Below are 25,042 nucleotides of genomic sequence, written 5' to 3' on the forward strand. Positions count from 1 at the left end.
ATGAAGGGCAACTGGACGGTGGCTGTCAATATTGAAGGTGTGGGAATTCCCGGGGGGTCCAGTGGTTAGGACTTCACGTTTTCACTGCCTAGGGTGTGGGTTCAGTCCCTGGTTGGGGAATTAAGGTCCCTCAAGGTACGCGGCATGGCCAAAAAATATATATGTATAATATATATATTGAAGGTGTATATACTTTTTGATCCAGGTTTAGGAATTTCACTGCTAGGAATTGATCCTGAAGATATTGATGCAAAGCCTTTCATACAAGTATTTTCATTGTAATCATAGAGGACTGGGCACCGGTTTCCTCCATGGGGCACTGGGTAAATTATTGTACATCCATATAGTGGCACCCTTACATAGAAGGGGATCCTCTCTGTGTACTGACATTGAACACTCTTATCAGAAGGCAGCAGAAAATGATTAACTGTTTATTCAGTATACTACTGTGCTGTATAAGTGGGAAAAGAAAAAGTGTGTTTGTATATGTACAAACTATCTCCAGAAGAAGATTTCTACATGCTATGGATTGTATTCTTATAACTTTTCTGTTATTCCTAGGGACTTGGGATAAGAGGTGGCAGCTCCAGAGTAGTATTAGTCTACCAAATGGTAGATTGTGAAAACAAGTGTGATGAAAACTGACAAATAATAACAGAGTACGGCAAAGTGACTGGATAGCAGGTAATCATTCACAAACTGGTGGTTTTCCTGTTCACCAGCAATAGATAGTTAGAAAATGTAATGGAAGGGAATTTGCAACAGAAACCTAAGTATAAAACACCTAAGAATAAACATAACAAATATATAAGATCTTTACAGGGGAAAAAGTAAACTATAGGACATAGAAAAACGCCTAGATAAATGGAGACTATTAATGGTCTCAATATATTATGATGCCAGTTCTCTCCAAATTGTTCCATAAAGACAATGTAATCCCCCAAATATCCTAATAATATTTAGTATATAGTTTAACAAGCTAATTTAAGAATTCATAAGTAAGGCTACAAGTATATGCGTAGCTTAGACAGTTATGGAGTGGGAGAAATCAAATGATCAGTAAATGTAAAAATCAATGTTATCCTCCCTAGTCATTGCAGACGTGTAAATTAAAATAAGATGTAACTTTTCACCATATAATTGGCAAAAAATAAAAAATGTTGATACTACCAATCAAGAATGTGAGGAAATGGTATTCTCCCATTCAACTGATAGAAAAAACATTATTTAAGGCTCTCTGAAAAGCAACGTGGCAGTAACTTTGAAAATGGTAATTATTCATTCTCAATGACCCAGCAATTCCATTTCTCAATATCTATCCTGTATGCATCAAACATGTATTTTAAGTGGCATGCACAAAGATATTCTTACCCCCAGTTCATAGTTGCAAAGAAAAGAAAAAAGGACAACAACCTAAATACCCATCGATATATTCATAAATGGCTACATAAGCCATAGTAAAGCCCTACTATGAAATATTATGTAGTAATTTAAAAGAATGATGTAAATCAATATCTACTGACATGAAAAGAATAAAAAGCAAGGTTTAGAATACTGAATTCAATAGCATCCCACTTATGAAAAATATAAAACACCACAAAACAACACTAAACACTTGTACAGGTACAAGTGCATGATTATATATTAATTTTTTTTGAATTTAATTTTATTTTTTTATACAGCAGGTTCTTATTAGCTATCCATTTCATACTTATTAGTGTATACATGTCAATCCCAATCTCCCAATTCATCCCACACCCCCAGCCGCCACTTTCGCCCCTTGGTGTCCATACGTTTGTTCTCTACATCTGTGTCTCTATTTCTGCCCTGCAAACCAGTTCATCTGTACCTTATTTCTAGGTTCCATATATATGCGTTAATGTACGATATTGGTTTTTCTCTTTCTGACTTACTTCACTCTGTATGACAGTTTCTATATCCATCCACATCTCTACAAATGACCCAATTTCGTTCCTTTTTATGACTGGGTAATATTCCATTGTATATATGTACTACATCTTCTTTATCCATTCTTCTGTCGATGGGCATTTAGGTTGCTTCCATGACCTGGCTATTGTAAATAGTGCTGCAGTGAATATTGGGGTGCATGTGTCTTTTTGAATTATGGTTTTCTCTGAGTATAAGCCCAGTAGTGGGATTGCTGGGTCATATGATAGTTCTATTTGTAGTTTTTTAAGGAACGTCCATACTGTTCTCCATAGTGGCTGTATCAATTTACATTCCCACCAACAGTGCAAGAGTGTTCCCTTTTCTCCACACCCTCTCCATCATTCGTTGTTTGTAGATTTTCTGATGATGCTCATTTTAATTGGCGTGAGGTGATACCTCATTGTAGTTTTGATTTGCATTTCTCTAATAATTAGTGATGTTGAGCAGCTTTTCATGTGCTTCTTGACCATCTGTATGTCTTCTTTGGAGAAATGTCTGTTTAGTCTTATGCGCATTTTTTGATTGGCTTGTTTGTTTTTTTTAATATTGAGCTGCATGAGCTGTTTATATATTTTGGAGATTAATCCTTTGTCCACTGATTCGTTTGCAAATATTTTCTCCCATTCTGAGGGTTGTCTTTTAGTCTTGTTTGTAGTTTCCTTTGCTTTGCAAAAGCTTTTAAGTTTCATTAGGCCCCATTTGTTTATTTTTGTTTTTATTTCCATTACTCTGGGAGGTGGGTCAAAAAAGATCTTGCTGTGATTTATGTCAAAGAATGTTCTTCCTGTGCTTTCCTCTAAGAGTTTTATAGTGTCCGGTCCTACATTTAGTTCTCTAATAAATTTTGAGTTTATTTTTGTGTATGGTGTTAGGGAGTGTTCTAATTTCATTCTTTTACATGTAGCTTGTCCACTTTTCCCAGCACCACTTATTGAAGAGACTGTCTTTTCTCCATTGTATATCCTTGCCTCCTTTGTCTTAGATTAGTTGACCATAGGTGCATGGGTTTATCTCTGGGCTTTCTATCCTGTTCCATTGATCTATATTTCTGGTTTTTGTGCCAGTACCATATTGTCTTGATTCCTATAGCTTTGTAGTATAGTCTGAAGTCAGGGAGTCTGATTCCTCCAGCTCCGTTTTTTTCCCTCAAGACTCCTTTGGCTATTCGGGGTCTTTTGTGTCTCCATACAAATTTTAAGATTTTTTGTTCTACTTCTGTAAAAAATGCCACTGGTTAATTTGATAGGGATTGCATTGAGTCTGTAGATTGCCTTGAGTAGTATAGTCATTTTCACAATATTGATTCTTCCAATCCAAGAACATGGTATATCTCTCCATCTGTTTGTGTCATCTTTGATTTCTTTCATCAGTGTCTTATAGTTTTCTGCATACAGGTCTTTTGTCTCCCTAGATAGGTTTATTCCTAGGTATTTTTTTCTTTTTGTTGCAATGGTAAACGGGGAGTGTTTCCTTCATTTTTCCTTCAGATTTTTCATCATTAGTGTATAGGAATGCAAGAGATTTCTATACATTAATTTTGTATCCTGCAACTTTACCAAATTCATTGATTAGATCTAGTAGTTTTCTGGTGGCATCTTTAGGATTCTCTATGTATAGTATCATGTCATCTGCAAACAGTGACAGTTTTACTTCTTCCTTTCCAATTTGTATTCCTTTCATTTCCTTTTCTTTTCTGATTGCCATGGCTAGGACTTCCAAAACTATGCTGAATATAAGTGGCGAGAATGGGCATCCTTGTCTTGTTCCTGATCTTAAAGGGAATGCTTTCAGTTTTTCACCATTGAGTGTGATATTAGCTGTGGGTGGCCTTTATTATGTTGAGGTAGGTTCCCTCTATGCACACTTTCTGGAGAGTTTTTATCATAAATGGTTGTTGAATATTTTTTAAGGGGTTTTTATTTATTTTATTATTATTATTTTTGGCTGCATTGGGTCTTCATTGCTGCGTGCAGGCTTTCTCTAGTTGTGGTGAGCGGGGGCTACTCTTCGTTACAGTGCACGGGCTTCCCATTGTGGTGGCTTCTCTTGTGGAGCGTGGGCTCTAGGCACGTGGGCTTTAGTAGTTGCAGCATGCAGGCTCAGTAGTTGCGACACATGGGCCCTAGAGTGCGCAGGCTTCAGTAGTCATGGAGCATGAGCTCAGTAGTTGTGGCACATGGACTCTAGGGCCTGTGGGCTCCAGTAGTTGTGGCACACGGGCTCAATAGTTATGGCTCGCAGGCTCTAGAGCGCAGGCTCAGTAGTTGTGGCACATGGACTTAGTTGCTCTGCGGCATGTGGGATCTTCCCAGCCCAGGGATTGAACCCGTGTCCCCTGCATTGGCAGGTGGATTCTTAATCACTGTAGCTTTTTTCTGCATCTATTGAGTGATCATATGGTTTTTATTCTTCAGTTTGTTATGTGATATATCACATTGATTGATCTGTAGATATTGAAAAATCCTTGCATCCCTGGGATAAATCCCACTTGATCATTGTTTATGATCCTTTTAATGTTAGAGTTGGTTTGCTAGTATTTTGTTGAGGATCTTTGCATCTATGTTCATCAGTGATATTGGCCTGTAATTTTCTTTTTTTGTGATATCTTTGCCTGGTTTTTGTATCAGGGTGATGGTGGCCTCATAGAATGAGTTTGGAAGTGTTCCTTCCTCTGCAATCTTTTGGAATAGTTTTGGAAGGATGGAAGTTAACTCTTCTCTAAACGTTTGGTAGAATTGACTTGTGAAGCCATCTGGTCCTGGACTTTTGTTTGTTGGGAGCTTTAAAATTACTGACTTAATTTCAATACTGGCAATTGGTCAGCTCATATTTTCTACTTCTTCCAGGTTCAGTTTTAGGTGATTGTTTCTTTCTAAGAATTTGTCCATTTCTTCTAGCTTGCGTATTTCATTGGTGTATAGTTGCTTGTAGTAGTCTCTTACAATCCTTTGTATTATATTTCTGTGCTGTTGGTGGTAACTTCTCTCTTTTCATTTCTGATTTTATTGATTTTGGTTATCTCCCTTTTTTTTTTTTTAAGATTTATTTTTGGCTGCATCAGGTCTCAGTTGCAGCATGCAGGATCTTCGTTGAGGAATGTGGGATCTCTCTAGTTGTGGCGTGCGAGTTTTCTCTTCTCTAGTTTTGGCGCATGGGTCCAGGGCACCTAGGCTCTGTAGTTGTGGGGCGCGGGTTCCAGAGCACGTGGGCTCTGTAGTTTGTGGCATGAAGGCTCTCTAGTTGAGGCATGAGAGCTCAGCAGTTGTGGCACACGGGCTTAGTTGCCCCATGGCATGTGGGATCTTCGTTCCCTGACCAGGGATTGAACCCATGTCCCCTGCATTGTAAAGCGGATTCTTTACCACTGGACCACCAGGGAAGCCCCTCCCTTTTTTTCTTGATGAATCTGGCTAAAGTTTATCAATTTTGTTTATCTTTTCAAAGAACCAGCTTTTAGTTTCATTGATCCTTTCTATTGTTTTTTAGTCTCTATTTCATTTATTTAGCCTCTGATCTTTATGGTTTCTTTCCTTCTACTCACTTTGGGTTTTGTTTGTTCTTCTTTCTCTCTGCTTTAGGTGTAAATTTAGATTTTTCATTTGCAATTTTTCTTGTTTCCTGAGGTAAGCTTGTATCAGTGTAAACTTCCCTCTTAGAACTGCTTTTGCTGTGTCCCATAGGTTTTGGATCATTGCGTTTTCATTTTCATTTGTCTCTAGGTATTTTTTGATTTCCCCTTTGATTTCTTCAGTGATCCATTGGTTGTTTAGGAGCAGATTGTTTAGCCTTCATGTGTTTGTGTTTTTTGCAGTTTTTTTTTTCTTATAGTTGATTTCTAGTTTCGTAGCATTGTGGTTGGAGAATTTTTTTAAAGCATAATCCAGTGAGAAATACTGGCATAGTAACAAGAGATAAATTAAACTCTTAGTAAAGAACTACTACAGTAAGATTAGAATCTTACCTTTTAAGAAAAAAAAGAAAGCTGAAAGTACCTTGATGAAAGGAGGTATAAAAAATGGTTGGGGCATCTGGGATATAGCAACAAAATCAAAATGCATAAAGATGGTGAAAACTAAGTACTATGCCCATCTAAGACAAAACATGTAACCAAACTGAGCCAAAAGGAAGAAGGGGGGCGATATGGAGGGGGGTGGAGAAGAAGCAAAGTACAAAAGAGTATCTATGGCATGTTACTCTTCACATAGAAGGAGATGACCTAGAGGGGTGGGATAGGGAGGATGGGAGGAAGGCTCATGAGGGAGGGGATATGGGGACATATGTATGCATATGGCTGATTCACTTTGGTGTACAACGGAAACTAACACGGTATCGTGAAGCAATTATACTCCAATAAAGATCTATTAAGAAAAAAAGAAAATACGTATGTATCTTATTTGTGCGAAAGATATATTCCCTGACTTACAATGGAGTTACGTCCTAATAAACCTATCTTAAAGTTGAAAATGCATTTAATACACCTAAACTACTGAATATCATAGTTTAGCCTAGCCTACCTTAAACGTGTGCAGAACACTAACATTAGTCTACAGTCGGGCAAAATCATCTAACACAAAAGCTAATTTTATAATAAAGTATTGAATATCTCATGGAGTATTAAATACTGTACTAAAAGTGAAAGACAGCATGGTTGTCTGGGTACAGAATGGTTGTACGTGTATTGGTTGTTTATACTCATGGTCACATGGCTGATGGAGCTACAGCTTGCTGCCCCCACCCAGCATCACAAGAGAGTATCTACCGCATGTCACTAGCCTGGAAAAGATCAAAATTAAAAATTCTAAGTAGAAATGGGTATAGCTTCACACCATTGTAAAGCCAAGAAATCATAAGTTAAAAAAGGCCCGTGTACCGCAAAACATAAATAATAATAATAATAATAATAGTATTGAATTTGAGCTCAGAATAAAACAAATTTCCATGAATCCAACCAACATAAAAAAGGATTGAAGGGCTTCCCTGGTGGCACAGTGGTTGAGAATCCGCCTGCCAATGCAGGGGACACAGGTTCAAGCCCTGGCCCGGGAAGATCCCACATGCCATGGAGCAACCAAGCCCGTGTGCCACAACTACTGAGCCTGCGCTCTAGAGCCCATGCTCCACAACAAGAGAAGCCACCGCAGTGAGAAGCCCACGCACCACAACCAAAAGTAGCCCCCACTCTACACAACTAGAGAAAGCCTGCACGCAGCAACGAAGACCCAACACAGCCAAAAATAAATTAAATAAATAAATTTTTTAAAAAAGGAATTGAATAAATACATGTATGGGGAAACAATATCTCTTCTTACAAAAGAATTCCAACTAATAAATGTAGAAGAAATGAGAGAAATAAAAAAAATTACCACCAGGCAGACACCACCATAGTAAGTGTTGCAGGTCTGGTCAGTTTGATGGATGCTAAAATCAGTTGTGAGTGTTCGAGAAGAAATAAGATATTTCATAGTCTCAGAGTATTTCTCTAAGATATTTGTCAATTACATAGGGAAAACTGGTAACTTTACTGTGGAGAATATCCGCAGACACCTCCTTAGCCAAGTGATCAAGGTTAATAAATCACCAGCAACAAATCACATTGAAATAATTATACACTGAGATGGACACAATATCACTTCTGGGGTAATCTTGCTAAAAATGCAACACCTCAAGCTAATCATGAGAAAACATCAGACTAACCCAAGTTGAAAGACATTCTACAAACTATCAAGATCATGAAAGACAAAGAAAGACTGAGAAACCATCACAGATTGCAGGAAACCAAGGAGCCAATAACTAAATGCAATGTGGATCATGGGTTGGATCCTGAAGCAGAAAAAAGACATTAAGGGGAAAATGAGTGAAATTTAAATAAGATCTGTGTTTGGTTAATAGTATTCACCAATGCTGTTTTTCTGGTTTTGGTAATTGTATAATGGTTATGGAATTGTGAAAATTACGGAAGCTGGGAGAAAGGCATATGTAAGCTCTTTGTACTATTTCTGCAACTTTCCTCTAAGTGGAAAATTATTTAAAAAGAAAAAGAGAACATAGAGAGAAAGGGCATTGTTCTCAATACTCTATTTCTTTGTATTTGCTATATTCAACCCTGCCAATGTGCTTGCATCTCCCTGCTCTATTTGATGGCACAAAATATTACATGCTGGGAAATTGTGCAGATGAACCAATATAGTTTCCACGGCATACTGACATCATTTCCCTACTTTCCAATCTCATATGAGCTTAATTAATTCACTTTAAAGAATTTTACCAAAATAGACTATATTGAAGTTGCATGTGACATATTTGATTAAAATGGAATCATGAAATATGAGGGGGGAAATCAGTATTTAAAAGTCAATATAAGCCTACAATAGCCAAAACAATCTTGAAAAATAACAAATTTGTAAGACTAACACTTCCTGATTTCAAAACTTATTACTTACCTATAGTAATCAAAACAGTGTGATAGTGGCATGAGGATAGACATATAGACCAAAAGAATAGAATACAGCCCCCAAATAAACCCAAGCATATCTGGTCAGTTGATTTTCAATAGGAGTGCCAAGACCATTAAATGGGGAAAGACAGTCTTTTTAACAAAAGGTAGTGAGAAAACTGGATATGCACATGCAAAAGAATGAAGTTGGATCTTTACCTTATACCATATACAAAAATTAACTCAAAACAGATCAAAGGCTTAAACTTAAGAGGTAAAAGTATAGAACTTTAAAATGAAAACATAGGGGAAAGTCTTTATGACATTGGATTTGGCAATAATTTCTTGGATATGACACCAAAAGCATAGGCAATAAAGAAAAATTGGACTTCATCAAAGACACTTGTGCATTAAAGGACATTATCAAGAAAGTAAAAAGACAGTTTATAGAGTAGCAGAAAATACTTGCAAATCATCTATCTGATAAAGGATGTTAATCCAGAATATATAAATAATTCCTATGAGGCAATGGGTTAAAAAAAACCTCAATTCAAAAATGGGAAAAGATCTTGAATAGGCATTTCTCCAAAGAAGATGTACAACTAGACAATAAACACATGAAAAGATGTCTAACATCATTAGTCATTAGGGAAAGGCACATCCAAACCACAATGAGATACCACTCTATGCCCATTAGGATGGCTATGATTCTAAAACAAACAACAAAAACAAACAAAAAAGGAAAATAACAAGTGTTGGCAATGCTTTGGAGAAATTGGAATCTTCATGTATTGCTGTAGGAAAGTAAAATGGTTTAGCCGCTGTGGAAAATAGTTTAGCAGTTCCTAAGAAAGTTAAACATTGAATTACCGTATGACCCAGCAATTCCATTCCAATGTATATACCACAAAAAAACTGAAAGCAGGGACTCAAACAGGCACTTGTTCACCAATATTCATAACAGCATTATTCACAATAGTCAAAAGGTGGAAACAGCCCAAAAGTTCATCTACAGGTGAATGGATAAACAAGTTGTTGTATATATATACAATGGGATATTATTCAACCATAAACAGGAATGGAATTCTGATACATGCTACAACATGGATGAACCTCGAAAACATTTTGCTAAGTGAAATAAGCCAAACACAAAAGGACAAGTATTGTATGATTCTACTTCTATGAGGTACCTAGAACAGGCAAATTCATAGAGACAGTAAGTAGAATAGAGGTTACCAGGGCCTGGAAGGAAGGGGCAATGGGGAGTTGTTTAATGGGCACAGATTTTCTGTTTGGGATGATAAAGTTCTAGAAATGGATAGTGGTATTGGTTGCACAACATTGTGAAAGCACTTAATGCCACTGAATTGTACACTTAAAACGGTAAATTTTATGATACACATATTTTTTTCTTTAACAGTTTCATTGAGGTATAATTGACATATAATAAATGACACATTTAAATTTTCAGTTTTATACGATACATATATTTTAACACAAAAGCTCAATACTATACATGAAACATATAATATTGTATGTCAAATATACTCAATTAAAAAAATTAATTTACATTCCAAAAAACTCAGTAAAACATATGATGTGAAATACAGATGTATAATCATAGTAATTAACAATTATAAGTAGACATTTAAAAATTTTGTCTATATCCCCCGAAGTTTATATGTTCTAGTTGCCCAAAGAACTTTTTGAGGAACTTATCATTAGGAAAATGAGGGATCTCCTAGATATAGTCTGCCTTATCTGTAAGTGTATATGCTCGTGTGCATGTGTGTGTGTGTGTGTGTGTGTGTGTTTGATGGGAAATAGAAGAAAAGAGAAGAGGGTACTACCTCTTCATATTGAAAGAAGATCATCCTTTTTACTTGTCCTGGGGAAAAAAGAACACAGACATAGACATACTTTTGGGAATGCTGAAGACTGATCAAGAAAAAAAGGAGGGAAAGTACACATTACCACCATTAAAAGTGAAGGAGGGAATATCACCACAGACCCTACATACATTAAAAGGCAAATAAAGGAATGTAGTGAATAACTTTATGCCTATAAACTTGACAAATAGATTAAAAGAAAGAGTTCTTTTAAAAACACAACTTACCACACTGATACAAAAAGAAATACAAAATTTTCATAACTCTATTTTTAAAGTTGAATTGATGATGGAAAGCCTTCCTGCAAAGAAAACTGCAGGTCCAGATGGTTTTCTTCGGGAATTCTATCAAACATTTAAGGAAGAAATTATACTAATCTTACACAAACTCCTTTAGAAAATAGAAAGTGTTCCCAACTCATTTTATGAAGCCAAGATAATACTGCCAAAAACTTGACAGAAACCTACAAGAAAATTGGAGACCAACATCTCTTAAGTTGCAAAAATCTTTCACAAAATATTAGCAAGTCAAAAGCAGTATTACTACATCATGATTAAGTAGGTGTATTCTAGGAATAGAAGGTTGCCTTAAATTTGAAAATCAGTTGGTGTTATTTGCCACTGTAACACAATAAAGGAGAAAAACCATATAACCATACCAATAAATGCAAACATGCCTCATAAAATTCAATAGCCATCATGATTTTAAAACAAAAACCTCTTTGCAAACTAGGACATGAAAGGGAACTTTCTGTTAAATTTAAAAGCATTTAGGAAGAACCTAAAGATAATATCATACCTAAAGGTGAAATATTGAATATTCTTCCCGCAAGATAATAAACAAAGCTAAGATGTTCACTCTCACCACTTTTTTCAGTATTATACTGGAGACCTTAGCCAATGTAAAAAGGTAAGAAAAAGATATAAAAGTCATACATATTACAAAGGAAGAAATAAAATCATTAGCATTTAAACAAGCATTAAAATCCACAAAATACTTAGGAACAAATTTAACAAAAGACGTGTAAGACCTCTACAGTGAAAACTATAACACGTTACTGCCAAGACTTGAGCTGCAATTTAATGACTGCTATCCATGAAAATACTTTGTAAGGAGATTCTGTTTGAGGCACTTTAATATTTTGATGAAGTGTTCCTCAAGCTGGACAAAAAGCAATACCCTGGCCCTGGAAAGATTTGCATTACTACTACTCAGTCCTACTAATAGTTGGCTAAAAATTTTATAACAGAAAAATAAGTCTGCCATTATGTTTTTTTTTTCCTCAGCCCACCTGGATAATATTGATGTACCCTTCCCTCAGAACACTATACATGACATTCCAGAGAAGGCTGGCAGAACCCTGCTGAAAACCCAAGCATTGTATCTTGTTGATTTTCCTTCGATGTTTGATTAGCATACCCTACCTACATCATCCTCTGACTCTGGATCATCCAGTGACTCTGAAAGCCACTCGAGGAGCGGCCCATTGAAACCTGGTGGGTGCAGAGCAGTCTCTCTTGCCCTTGCTGGAAAATGACCTATAAAAATTGGGGTGCTCACCTGCTACAGTAATGGAGAGGTAGGTACATGTAAAGAACCACAATCTACCTGTTCTCTTTCTCTTTTCTCTCCTCCTTTAATCCCTTCAGAGTTTTGTTTTTGTTTTTGTTTTTTGGCTGCACCCTGCAGCTATGCAGGATCTTAGTTCCCTGACCAGGGATCAAACCAGTGCCCCCTGCAGCAGAAGCGTGGAGTCTTAACCACTGGACTGCCAGGTAAGTCCCCAGAGGTTTCTATTTTTGAGTTTTTATGAGCTTAATTCTGACCAGTTTTTGAACAAAACCTATTGCCCAGTAAACAAAGACCCTCTACTTTTATACTTTGTGTATTATCAAACAATATTTGGACTTATACCTGCCTTTGTCAATTTGAAATAATTTAACAGTTTTTTTTTCCATTTTGAGTTTATATTTGTATATGGTGTGAGAAAATGTTCATAGTTCATTCTTTTTTTTTGAATTTTATTTTATTTTATTTTTTACACAGCAGGTTCTTATTAGTTATCTATTTTATACATATTAGTGTATATATGTCAATCCCAGTCTCACAATTCATCCCAGCCCTCATTCCCCTTTCCCCACTTGCTGTCTGTATGTTTGTTCTCTATGTCTGTGTCTCTATTTCTGCCTTAGAAATAAGTTCAGCTGTACCATTTTTCTAGATTCCACATATATGCATTAATATATATTTATTGTTCTCTTTCTGACTTACTTCACTCTGTATGACAATCTCTAGGTCCATCCACATCTCTACAAATGACCCAATTTCGTTCCTTTTTATGGCTGAGTAATATTCCATCGTATATATGTACCACATCTTCTTTATCCATTCATCTGTCAATGGACATTTAGGTTTCTTCCATGACCTGGCTACTGTAAAAAGTGCTGCAGTGAACATTGGGGTTCATGTGTCTTTGAATTATGGTTTTCTCAGGGTATATGCCCAGTAGTGAGATTGCTGGGTCATATGGTAATTCTGTTTTTAGTTTTTTAATGAACCTCCATACTGTTCTCCATAGTATGTTGTTCTTCATATGTATATGTACTGTTCTTCATGTGTATGTTGGCAATCTGTATAACTTCTTTGGAGAAAAGTCTATTTAGGTCTTCTGCACATTTTTTGATTGGGTTGTTTGTTTTTTTTGATATTGAGCTGCCTGAGCTGTTTATGTATTTTGGAGATTAATCCTTTGTCCGTTGATTCGTTTGCAAATATTTTCTCCCATTCTGAGGGTAGTCTTTTAGTCTTGTTTATAGTTTCCTTTTCTGTGCAAAATCTTTTAAGTTTCATTAGGTCCCATTTGTTTATTTTTGTTTTTTTTCCATTACTCTGGGAGGTGGGTCAAAAAAGATCTTGCTGTGATTTATGTCAAAGAGTGTTCTTCCTATGTTTTCCTCTAAGAGTTTTATAGTGTCCGGTCCTACATTTAGTTCTCTAATCCGTTTTGAGTTTATTTTTGTGTATGGTGTGAGAGAGTGTTCTAATTTCATTCTTTTACATGTAGCTGTCCAGTTTTCCCAGCACCACTTATTGAAGAGACTGTCTTTTCTCCATTGTATATCCTTGCCTCCTTTGTCATAGATTAGTTGGCCATAGGTATGTGGGTTTATCTCTGGGCCTTCTATCCTGTTCCATTGATCTATATTTCTGTTTTTGTGCCAGTACCATATTACCATATTGTCTTGATTACTGTAGCTTTGTAGTATAGTCTGAAGTCAGGGAGTCTGATTCCTCCAGCTCCGTTTTTTTCCTTCAAGATTGCTTTGGCTATTCGGGGTCTTTTGTGTCTCCATATAAATTTTAAGATTTTTTGTTCTAGTTGTGTAAAAAATGCCATTGGTAATTTGATAGGGATTGCATTGAATCTGTAGATTGCTTTGTGTAGTATAGTCATTTTCACAATATTGATTCTTCCAGTCCAAGAACATGGTATATCTCTCCATCTGTTTGTGTCATCTTTGATTTCTTTCATCAGTGTCTTATAGTTTCCTGAGTACAGGTCTTTTACCTCCTTAGGTAGGTTTATTCCTAGGTATTTTTTTCTTTTTATTGCAATGGTGAATGGGATTGTTTCCTTAATTTCTCTTTCTGATCTTTCATTGCTAGTGTATAGGAATGCAAGAGATTTCTGTGCATTAATTTTGCATCCTGCAGCTTTACCAAATTCACTGATTAGCTCTAGTAGTTTTCTGGTGGCATCTTTAGGATTCTCTATGTATAGTATCATGTCATCTGCAAACAGTGACAATTTTACTTCTTCTTTTCCAATTTGTATTCCTTTTATTTCTTTTTCTTCTCTGATTGCCATGGCTAGGACTTCCAAAACTCTGTTAGCTAATAGTGGTGAGAGTGGACTTGCTTGTCTTGTTCCTGATCTCAGAGGAAATGCTTTCAGTTTTTCACCATTGAGAATGATGTTTGCTGTGGGTTTGTCGTATATGGCCTTTATTATGTTGAGGTAGATTCCCTCTGTGCCCACTTTCTAGAGAGTTTTTATCATAAGTGGGTGTTGAATTTTGTCGAAAGTTTTTCTGCATCTATTGAGATGATCATATGGTTTTTATTCTTCAATTTGTTAATATGGTATATCACATTGATTGATTTGTTTATACTGGAGAATCCTTGCATCCCTGGGATAAATCCCACTCGATCATGGTGTATCATCCTTTTAATGTGTTGTTGGATTCTGTTTGCTAGTATTTTGTTGAGGATTTTTGCATCTATATTCATCAGTGATATTGGTCTATAATTTTCTTTTTTTGTAGTATCTTTGGTTTTGGTATCAGGGTGATGGTGGCCTTGTAGAATGAGTTAGGGAGTGTTCCTTCCTCTGCAATCTTTTGGAAGAGTTTGAGAAGGATGGGTGTTAGCTCTTCTCTAAATGTTTGATAGAATTCACCTGTGAAGCCATCTGTTCCTGGACTTTTGTTTGTTGGAAGATTTTTAATCACAGTTTCAATTTCATTACTTGTGATTGGTCTGTTCATATTTTCTATTTCTTCCTGTTTCCGTCTTGGAAGGTTATACCTTTCTAATGATTTTTCCATTTCTTCCAGGTTGTCCATTTTACTGGCATAGAGTTGCTTGTATTAGTCTCTTATGATGACTTGTATTTCTGCAGTGTTGTAACATCTCCTTTTTCGTTTCTAATTTTGTTGATTTGAGTCCTCTCCCTCTTTTTCTTTTTCTTTTTTTTTTCTCTCCCTCTTTTTCTTGATGAGTCTGCCTAAATGTTTATCAGTTTTGTTTATCTTCTCAAATACCTGCTTTTAGTATTATTGATCTTTGCTATTGTTTTCTTTGTTTCTATTTCATTTATTTCTGCTCTGATCTTTATGATTTCTTTCCTTCTGCTAACTTTGGGTTTTGTTTGTTCTTCTTTCTCTAGTTCCTTTAGGTGAAAGGTTAGATTGTTTATTTGAGTGTTTCTTGTTTCTTGAGGTAGGCTTGTATAGCTATAAACTTCCCTCTTAGAACTGCTTTTGGGGCATCCCATAGGTTTTGGATCTTCGTGTTTTCATTGTCATTTGTCTCTAGGTATTTTTTGATTTTCTCTTTGATTTCTTCAGTGATCTCTTGGTTATTTAGTAATGTATTGTTTAGCCTCCATGTGTTTGTGTTTTTTACATTTTTTTACCTGTAAAATATTTCTAATCTCATAGTGTTGTGGTCGGAAAAGATGCTTGATATGATTTCAATTTTCTTAAGTTTACCAAGTGTTGATTTGTGACCCAAGATGTGATGTATCCTGGGGAATGTTCCGTGTGCACTTCAGAAGAAAGTGTAATCTGCTGTTTTCGGATGGAATGTCCTATAAATATCAATTAAATCTATCTGGTCTATTTTGTCATTTAAAGCTCGTGTTTCTGTATTAATTTTCTGTCTGGATGATCTATTGGTGTAAGTGAGGTGTGAAAGTCTCCCACTATTATTGTGTTAGTGTCGATTTCTTCTTTTATAGCTGTTAACATATGCCTTATGTATTGAGGTGCTCCTATGTTTGGGTGCATATGCATTTATAATTGTTAAATCTTCTCCTTGGATTGATCCCTTGATCATTATGTAGTGTCCAAATTGTAACAATCTTTATTTTAAGTCTATTTTATCTGATATGAGTGTTGCTACTCCAGCTTTGTTTTGATTTCCATTTCCATGGAATTTCTTTTTCCATCCACTCACTTTCAGTCTGTATGTTTCCCTAGGTCCGAAGTGGGTCTCTTGTAGACAGCATATATCTGGGTCTTGGTTTTGTATCCATTCAGCAAGCCTGCGTCTTTTGGTTGGAGCATTTAATCCCTTCACATTTAAGGTAATTATCAATATTTGTGTTCCTATTACCATTCTCTTAATTGTTTTGGGTTTGTTTTTGTAGGTTCTTTTCTTCTCATGTGTTTCCCACTTAGAGAAGTTCCTTTAGCATTTGTTGTAGAGCTGGTTTGGTGGTGCTGAATTCTCTTAGCTTTTGCTTGTCTGTAAAGCTTTTGATTTCTCCGTCGAATCTGAACGAGATCCTTGTTAGGTGGAGTAATCTTGGTTGTAGGTTCTTCCCTATCATCACTTTAAATATATCGTGCCACTCCCTTCTGGCTTGTAGAGTTTCTGCTGAGAAATCAGTTGTTAACCTTATGGGAGAATTTAAGAATATGTTTATATTTAATTTGGGTCTTTCTAGCTAAGATTATAAAGCTAATTAGTAAAGTAAATATTCACAGGGTGGGGGTGGTTTCTAAATGCTTGGTTTGTGTCATAGACATTGGTAAAAGAGTTTTTTGTTGTTTTTCATCAATTCCGAGTTCCAAATAAAGTCCAAGAACCCCCCAGTTTTAATTTAATATCTTTACCATTTGATTGAAGCATAAGAAGTAGCATATTTGCCCCCAGAAAAAAAAAACCAACAGACTGTGTGGTAGGCGGAATAATGCCCCCTTCCCAAAGATGTACGTATTGTAATCCCCAAAACCTGTGAATATGTTCTGTTACATGGTAAGGGAGAAATGAGGTAGCAGGTGGAATTGTTTGCTAATTAACTGATTTTGAGATGGGGCGAGTATCCTAGATTATTCAGGTGAGGCCTATGTAATAACAAGGGTTCTTATAAGTGAAACAGGAGAGGCAGTGTCAGAGTGATTCACCATGAGAAGACTCAACTAGCCATTGCTGGCTCCAAGCTTAGTAGGGAGCCACCAGCTAAGGAATTCAGGCAGCCTCTAGGAGGTGGAAAATGTAAGAAAACAGATTCTTCTCTAGGATCTTGAAGGAACACAGCCCTGCTGATACCTTGATGTTAGCCCACTGCAATCCATTACACCCTTATCACCTACAGGATTATAAAATGATGTATTTGTGTTGTTTTAAAGGCTTAAATTTGTGGCAATTTGTTACAGCTGCAATAGGAAAAATAGGAAATGAATACAGTACAGAATCTTTCCTATTAAATCACATTGTAATTGAGTAATTTGAACACAAGGTGGCACTAGACTACATATTTATCATAGAAGTCCTTTCAGTTTTATGGTATAAAGGGCAATGATACAATTTTCTTCTAATACAGGTTTTTAAATCATTTTGTCACATTTATATCTAAGTCTTCTTCAGTATTGTTGGTAAGTCCCTTAAATTGGCCTTCATGAAATTTTTTTAATTGACATGTAGTCGATTTACAATATTGTATTAGTTTCAGATGAACAGCAAAATGATTCAGTCATATATATATCTATATTCTTTTTTCGATTCTTTTCCATTTTAGGTTTTTACAAGATATTGAATATAGTTCCCTGTGCGAAACGGTTAATGCTTGTTGTTTTTCATGAATTTTTAAGTTGATTTCTGGCAATGACTTTTTTTTTTTAATTCAGAAAGATGAACTATAAATGAATAGAAGTCACTAGAATATGGGTCACAAGTGTGAGGATTTTTTTGTTCTTGGTGCCTTGAACACTGACAGAAACCCATAGCAGATGCCCAATAAATAATTGTTGAACGAAAGAACATCTCACGTCCAATTTGCATGTATAAATTGTCAAGTCTTTTCTCACGTTAACCTGAGTCATCTGGAACATGAGGAAAATCCTTTTGTCCAAGAAATTTAAATTTAGCACTATTCATAGAGCAGTCATTTGTTCGAATGAACTTACAATACATTCTTCTTTGTGCTAGAAATGAAACAGGCATGGCTTGTTCTCTAGAGCACCCTCCCTCCCCCACCTGCCCTCCACCCAGGAATGTCCGGTTCTAATGAAACACCCCAGCGTATCTCTCCTCCTCCCGGTGTGTGTGGGTGACTTTGGGGGAGTGTGTAGTCAGGGTAACCAGGGACCACAGGTGGACCACCTTGGGAGGCAGCGTTTCCAGGTAGTCTGCGTCTCACTGTACCTGCGTAGCCTTGGATGCTTTGCGCTTGCTGATCCCTCTGTCCCAGGGCATTAGGCCTCTCCCTTGGCTTGTCCAACTCTCCAAGTCAAAGAGAGAAAGTGTACTCTTTGGAGAGTGTCTTCCAGTATGCTCTGTCTCCAGACACCCTGTAAATTCTGATTCCTCTCTATTCTTGTAGAACTTTGTTCCTCTCACCCTTTCCATGTTGTTTTATGGTTAGTTGTATAAAGTGGCACTAGCTTGTAATTTCTTGGTAGAAGAAGATCATATTTTATTCTTTTTTGTATCCTCAACACCCAGCCAATACTAGGAACAAAGTAAATGCTTCTGGAAGGAAGGGAGGCGGGAAGGCTGTCCCATCATTGGGCTCAGACTGCAGATGGGTAAAATAACTGTTGCTGATTTCTTAATATTTAAGTATGGGTGTGTGAACTTATGTTTAACCCAAAAGAAAGAAGTAATCAGGATTACATTCATCGTTTGGGTATAATTTCCATTTACAGACTCAGGATAGTAAATATAATAAGGCCTAAAATAAATGCTGTCTTTCCTCTTTTAAAAAGATAAGGAATTTGAATGCAAATTGTAATGTTTTTCTTCAAAGAGGAATGATTTGCCACTCTTTAATTTGGTAAAGTTCTTTATACTTCAAAAATAGACTCAGGCTTTAAATATTAATAAACTTCAGAAAGCAGGAATCAAATCCTCAACTTTTCATGAATTAATTATCATAATTTTAAAACTCCAGTTTTATAAAGCAAATCATAAATTGCAAAATGGCTTTTCCAAATTGTGTCTTTTTGGTATAATTCATATGATTAAATAAAATTTTATGTATATTAAATTGAGTATTAATACCATAATTTGAAGTTTCCTGTTTCTTGTTATTGTATAACTTTATACATTTTTTTGCATTCAGTAAAATGACGTGTTTTTTTTGGTTTTTGGTTTTTTTTCGGTACGCGGGCCTCTCACTGTTGTGGCCTCTCCCATTGCGGAGCACAGGCTCCGCACGCGCAGGCCTCAGCGGCCATGGCTCAGCGGCCCAGCCGCTCCGCAAAATGTGGGATCTTCCCGGACCGGGGCGGGAACCCGTGTCCCCTGCATTGGCAGGTGGACTCTCAACCACTGTGCCACCAGGGAAGCCCATGACGTGTTATTTTTAATCAACTTTTATTTTTGTCAAAGTGCTGTTTGAATAGTATAAAAGATCAAATATTGCTAAAAGTAACTTTTATAAAACAGCAGTCTCTTTTCTTTACCTTTCTACTCCCATCGTCTGCCAAGTAATCAATTTCAACTTTTTTAGCTATTTTCTCTGATTTTACTTTCTAATTTCTAAATAATATGCATAATATATACTGGTATCTCTTGACTCATCGGAATAGACTTACCTGTTGATTTCCAATTATAGATAACAAGGATTTTAGCTCAGGTATACCACTCTTTCCTTTCCACCATCTTCTCAATAAAATTATATCTTAAATATCTGTTAAATCTATGTTCAGTGTTTTCTTAATTTTGACAATGTATGTGTAGTACATAGTATGTTTTTGCATCAAGTAGCATGATTATATATCCTTTCTTACATAACTTGTGGTTTTTGGAGTTAATAATTGCCTTATTTGAAGACATTTTCTTAATTTCCTTTGAATATCTGACTAAATATTCCCATATCCTCAACAGCTCTGTAAAATGTCTCTCATTACATTTTATACAAAACATGTTAAATAACTGAAGAACTACATCCTGGACCCCCAGCCTGCTTCAGTCCAAGACAGTCCTAGTGCCTCCACCTTCTGGTTACAATCTAGATGCTTCCATTGTGGGCCTTTGCTCCTCTGTTGTATTGGAACTTCCACTGGCCATCACCCTGGGGATTCCTTTTGCTTCTATTAGATCCTCTGTTTCCTCAACCCCATGTATCCCAATATCCTCCTTCTAAAGGGAGCCCTTTCGTGTGACTGTGGTATGTGTGTGTGCACATTCCCAAATAGCTTCCTAAGAAAGGTGCTTGGGAAGGATATGTCTAGAGGTCTAAATTGTCTTTTTTCTACCCTCTCACTTGATGGAGAGTAAAAATTTCCTTTGGAAATGTGAAGGTGCAGCTTCATTATCTTCTACCTCCCATTCAAGAAGTTTGATGCCATTCTTACACTCTTCTGCTCATTAACTGTCTCCCCCTAACATCCACCCCCCACCCGAACTTTTAGAGCCTTCTGTTTACCACTAGTGCACTAGTGTTTGAAATTTTATGATAATGAGTCTTTTGGATTTTTTTTAAATTGCTTAATGGGTTTTTAAATTGTTTTTCTTTATTTTTATTTATTTATTTGTCTTTTATTCATTGGGCTGGATATCCAATGGGCCTTTTTTTGAAAAAGGCTCATGTTCCTCAGCCCTGGAAAATTCTCCTATGTTATTTTATTAACACTTTCCTTTTCTTTCTTTTTAAATTGATGGCTTACTTTTTTTTTTTTTTGCGTTGGGTCTTTGTTGCTGCGCGTGGGCTTTCTCTAGTTGCGGCGAGCAGGGGCTACTCTTCGTTGCAGTGCGCAGGCTTCTCATTGTGGTGGCTTCTCTTGTTGCAGAACACAGGCTCTAGGCATGCAGGCTTCAGTAGTTGTGGCGCGTGGACTCAGTAGTTGCGGTGTACAGGTTCTAGGGTGCACGGGCTTCAGTAGTTGTGGCTCGAGGGCTCTAGAGCTCAGGCTCAGTAGTTCTAGTGGTGCACGGGGCTTAGTTGCTCCACGGCATGTGGGATCTTCTTGGACCAGGGCTCAAACCCGTGTCCCCTGCATTGGCAGGTGGATTCTTAACCACTGTGCCACCAGGGAAGTTCAACACTTTTCTTCATCATTCTCTTCTGTTCACCCTTTCTGGAGCTCATATTATTTAGTTGTTGGGCCCCCTGGATTGACCAATTAATTTCTTAAGTTTTCTCTCTTATTGTCCAACTATTTGCCATTTTGCCCTAAGTTTTGGATTCCCTAACTATATCCTCTACTTTTCTACTGGGTTTTCCAGTTCTGCCATCCAATTTTTATTTTCCTAGTATTTTTGTTGTTGTTGTTCTCTGAATATTCTTCTTTTTAAAACGACCATTTTGTTTTCCTGTTTTATGGATACAATATTCTCTTATTTCTCTGAGAACAGTAATGCCTTTTTTTTCCACATTTTTCTTCTCCCTTCATAGTTTCAGTGTCCTCTGAGTTCCTTTTTTTAAAAAACAGGTTTATTGGAAGTGTAATTCGTATGCCATAAAATTCACCCATTGTGAGTGTCTAATTCACTGATGTTTAGTATATTTATTGAGTCAGTCAACCATCACTGCAGTCCAGTTTTAGAACATTTCCATCACCCCAGAAAGGTCTCTGGTGCCCGTTTGCAATTCATCTCCATTCCTAACCCTAGTCCCAATCAGCCAATAATCTGCTTTCTGTCTCTACCCATTTGCGTTTTCTAGGCATTTCGTATAAATCGAATCATACAGTATATGTTCTTCTGTGTCTGCTTTTTCACTTCACGTGCTGTTTCTGAAGGCCATCCTTGTTGCAGCATGCCTCAGGAGTTCATTCCTCTTTATTGTTGCAGAGTATTCCCTTGTGCTGATGTATCACATTTTGTTTTGACATTCACCAGTTGACCAGACGTTTGTGTAGTTTCCACTTTGGAGGAATTAGAAACATCTTTTTGTTATTTTAATATTTTATTTTGTACTCTGTGTTTCGCATTAGAGAATTTTTCCCAAATGTATGGCATTCTCTAGCAGTCTGCTCATATTTGGAAAAAGAGGCCAAATAAGTTACTTGGAAGCTGTTAAGTGTGCATGGTGGGTGGTGGTGAAGTGGGGGCTTCTTTGGGGAAATCTTCATATCAGTGTTTTTCATCCTTTTCTCTTGGGCTGGTGGTATTTTCCAGAAAAGACTCTTCCAGTGTCTTGGCTGGAGGGTATAATCCTAGCTTCCAGTATTCCGGGAGTCAAGAGGAGGGAAAAGGCTGAAATGTCCCAAATTCTAGGACATAAACTCTTACTTAATCCCCCTGTTTTCAGTGGGAGATCCCTGCCTCCTTCAGCTGTGCCTGGTGTCCCTGAGTCCAGAGACCCTCTGTTTTATTATCTTCTACTGCACAGAGTAGAGAAGGAGATCTGGAGATGCTTTTTAAATAGACTTTCAAACAGTCTTTCTATTCTTAGCCCTACCATTATCTTCTCCCCGCCCCCCACCATTCCCACAGCTATCTGGTGCCAATTTCTGAGCCTCTGGGCTTCTGCCATGTAAAGTAGGGTACCTCCCTTCTCTGCCCACTGCCAGTTTTGGATTAGCTTTCTTGCATCCACTAATCCACCTACCACTTTTTCACCTACTTTGCAGTATCCGAAATTTTACTGCTCTTGTGTTCTTTCCTGTTATTATTATGGGTTTGTGCTTCTATAGAAATCCTTTTACTCTTATTTTCATAGCATTTTCATCATGAAGAGAATATTTATTCAACCAGCCATCTTTATTGAGAATCTCAATTTAATTCTTTAATGAAAAATACAACTTCCAGTTCCAAATAATTTATGTAAATACCTCACTCTCAAGGAAGTACTGAATAACCCACCACTCTTTAAATGTGAGCTGCACATAGTGACTTCCGTCCAAGAATACAGAACAGAAAGGTGTGAGGGAGGAATAGCTTTATATTGGAGATACCTGACAAACCCTCCCACAGCCTGGTGATCAAGGTCAACACCAACAGTGATAAATCATGCTGATAGTATGCACCCTTTGTGGTCTCACTCCCCCAAACCTGTAACCTCAGTCTCATCGTGAGAAAAACATCAGATAAATCCCAATAAAGGGACAATCTACAAAGTACACGACCACTACTTCTCAACACTGTCAAGGTCACCAAAAGCAAGGGAAGATTGGAGAACTGTCACCACCAGGAGGAGCCTAAGAAAATATGACAAATAAAGGTAATATAATAACCTGGGTGGCATCCTGGAACAAAAAAAGAACATCAGGCAAAAACCAAGGAAATGTGAAGAGTGTATGGACTTTAGTTAATATTAATGTATCGATGTTCATTAATTGTGACAAATGTGCTGCATTAATGGGGAAATAGCAGTGGGGCACGTGGAAACGCTTTACTATCTTTGCAACTTTTCTATAAATCTTAAAATTATTCCTTTTAAAAATTTATTTAAAAAATAAAAATAAATGAACCTCTAATTTATACTTTGGCTATTTATTGACAACTTTATGTTGATAGAAATATACCAGGAATTATCATTTTACAATTTGACTCATATCTACCTCACACCAAAACCATTAGCAATCTGTTCTAATTCGTGTATTTGAATACTTTATTCATTCTCTTTTCCAAATACTTATTGAGCAATACTATGTTCCAGGAAATATACCTGGTGCCGGGCTATAGAGATCAATAAAATATGATTCTTGTCCCACAAGAAGTTTACGTTCTGGGAACACATACCGTCCTAGAACACTTGTATTCCACTTCTCCAGAAGCAAACCAGCTACAATGAACACATTTTGCTATTCCTATTAAGAGTACAAAGAAAATAATAGCTGAAATTCTTCTCTAGCTTTTAAGTGCTTTTGTTTAGGTGAGACATGGAATTCATTAAAATTGCATTATCAATTAAGAAACGTGCAGGAATGATTAGCTTAAAACCTGGTAGACAGGAGCGTATTGACAACCGAGAAACAGAACTTCCTTCTTTTTGACATGACGACACATCCCCTCACCAAGAACAGCATTAAGCAGCGCCTCATCAAGAAGGTGCAGGAAGCCGTTCTTGACAAGTGGGTGAACGACCCTCACCGCATGGACAAGCGCCTGCTGGCCCTCATCTACCTGGCCCACGCCTCGGATGTCCTGGAGAACGCGTTCGCGCCCCTCCTGGACGAGCAGTACGATTTAGCCACCAAGCGGGTGCGGCAGCTCCTGGACTTAGACCCTGAGGTGGAGTGTCTGAAGGCCAGCACCAACGAGGTGCTGTGGGCAGTGGTGGCCGCCTTCACCAAGTGACGCTGCGCAGAACCGAGCGTCCTCCTTTCTCTCGCAGGATCATTTTTCTTCCAGGGACTCCTGGTTTTCTGCAGTTTGTACTTCCCACACTATAACTGGTTTTTGTTTTATGAAATGGTGGGTGGCTTTTCCTGTTGTGGGTGTGTACCTGCAGGAAGCTGCTGGTATGAGAGACCTTTCTAAACCTTTTTTAAGTTTAGAAAAAAAAGTTTTACTGCCTATTGACATTTCATTCCTTCTAGACTTCAAGAGAGTCGCCGTTCTCACTGTAATAGGCTTTGGATTTTTGTTATATTTACTTTCAAACTACCTCCAGTTTCTTTCTTTCCTTTTTTTGCCGATTTTTGTTTTTTATTGAAGCATAGTTTGATTTACAATGTTGTATGAGGTTCAGGTATACAGTATAGTGATTCAGTTATACATATATATATATATATATATATATATATATATATTCTTTTTCAGATTCTTTTCCCTTATAGGTTATTACAAAATATTGAGTATAGTTCCCTGTGCTATATAGTAGGTCCTTGTTCATTTCCTATTTTATATATAAAAGTGTGTATATGTTAATACCAACCTCCTAATTTATCCCCCTCCCCTTTCCCCTTTGGTAACCATAAGTTTGTTTTCTATGTCTGTGGGTCTATTTCTGTTTTGTAAATAACTTCACTTGTATCATTTTTTTTAGATTCCACATATAAGCAATATGATATTTGTCTTTGTCTGGCTTACTTAGTATGATAATTTCTAGGTCCATCCATGTTGCTGCAAATGACATTATTTCATTCTT

At 36.9% G+C, this 25,042-nt stretch overlaps 2 protein-coding genes across 2 annotated transcripts in view; both read left to right on the forward strand.

The window, feature by feature from the left end:
* CUNH5orf22 (chromosome unknown C5orf22 homolog) overlaps positions 1-1,712 on the forward strand; it is a 28,125-nt gene extending 26,413 nt beyond the window's left edge. The window contains exon 12 of the transcript XR_003792801.1: positions 562-1,712. The gene's annotated coding sequence lies outside the window, so the exon portion shown is untranslated. The remainder of the gene's footprint in view (positions 1-561) is intronic.
* LOC114892060 (Golgi phosphoprotein 3-like) lies at positions 1-24,276 on the forward strand. The gene is given in 2 exon segments (XM_029216792.1): positions 1-37; positions 23,825-24,276. Coding segments are annotated over 2 exon segments (462 nt in total). The 3' UTR covers positions 24,250-24,276.
* Positions 24,277-25,042: the final 766 nt, after the last annotated feature.

The sequence above is a fragment of the Monodon monoceros genome, unplaced genomic scaffold (assembly GCF_005190385.1).
Source record: "Monodon monoceros isolate NGI ecotype Baffin Bay Population unplaced genomic scaffold, NGI_Narwhal_1 Super_Scaffold_12, whole genome shotgun sequence".
Classification (NCBI taxonomy): Eukaryota; Metazoa; Chordata; class Mammalia; order Artiodactyla; family Monodontidae; genus Monodon; species Monodon monoceros.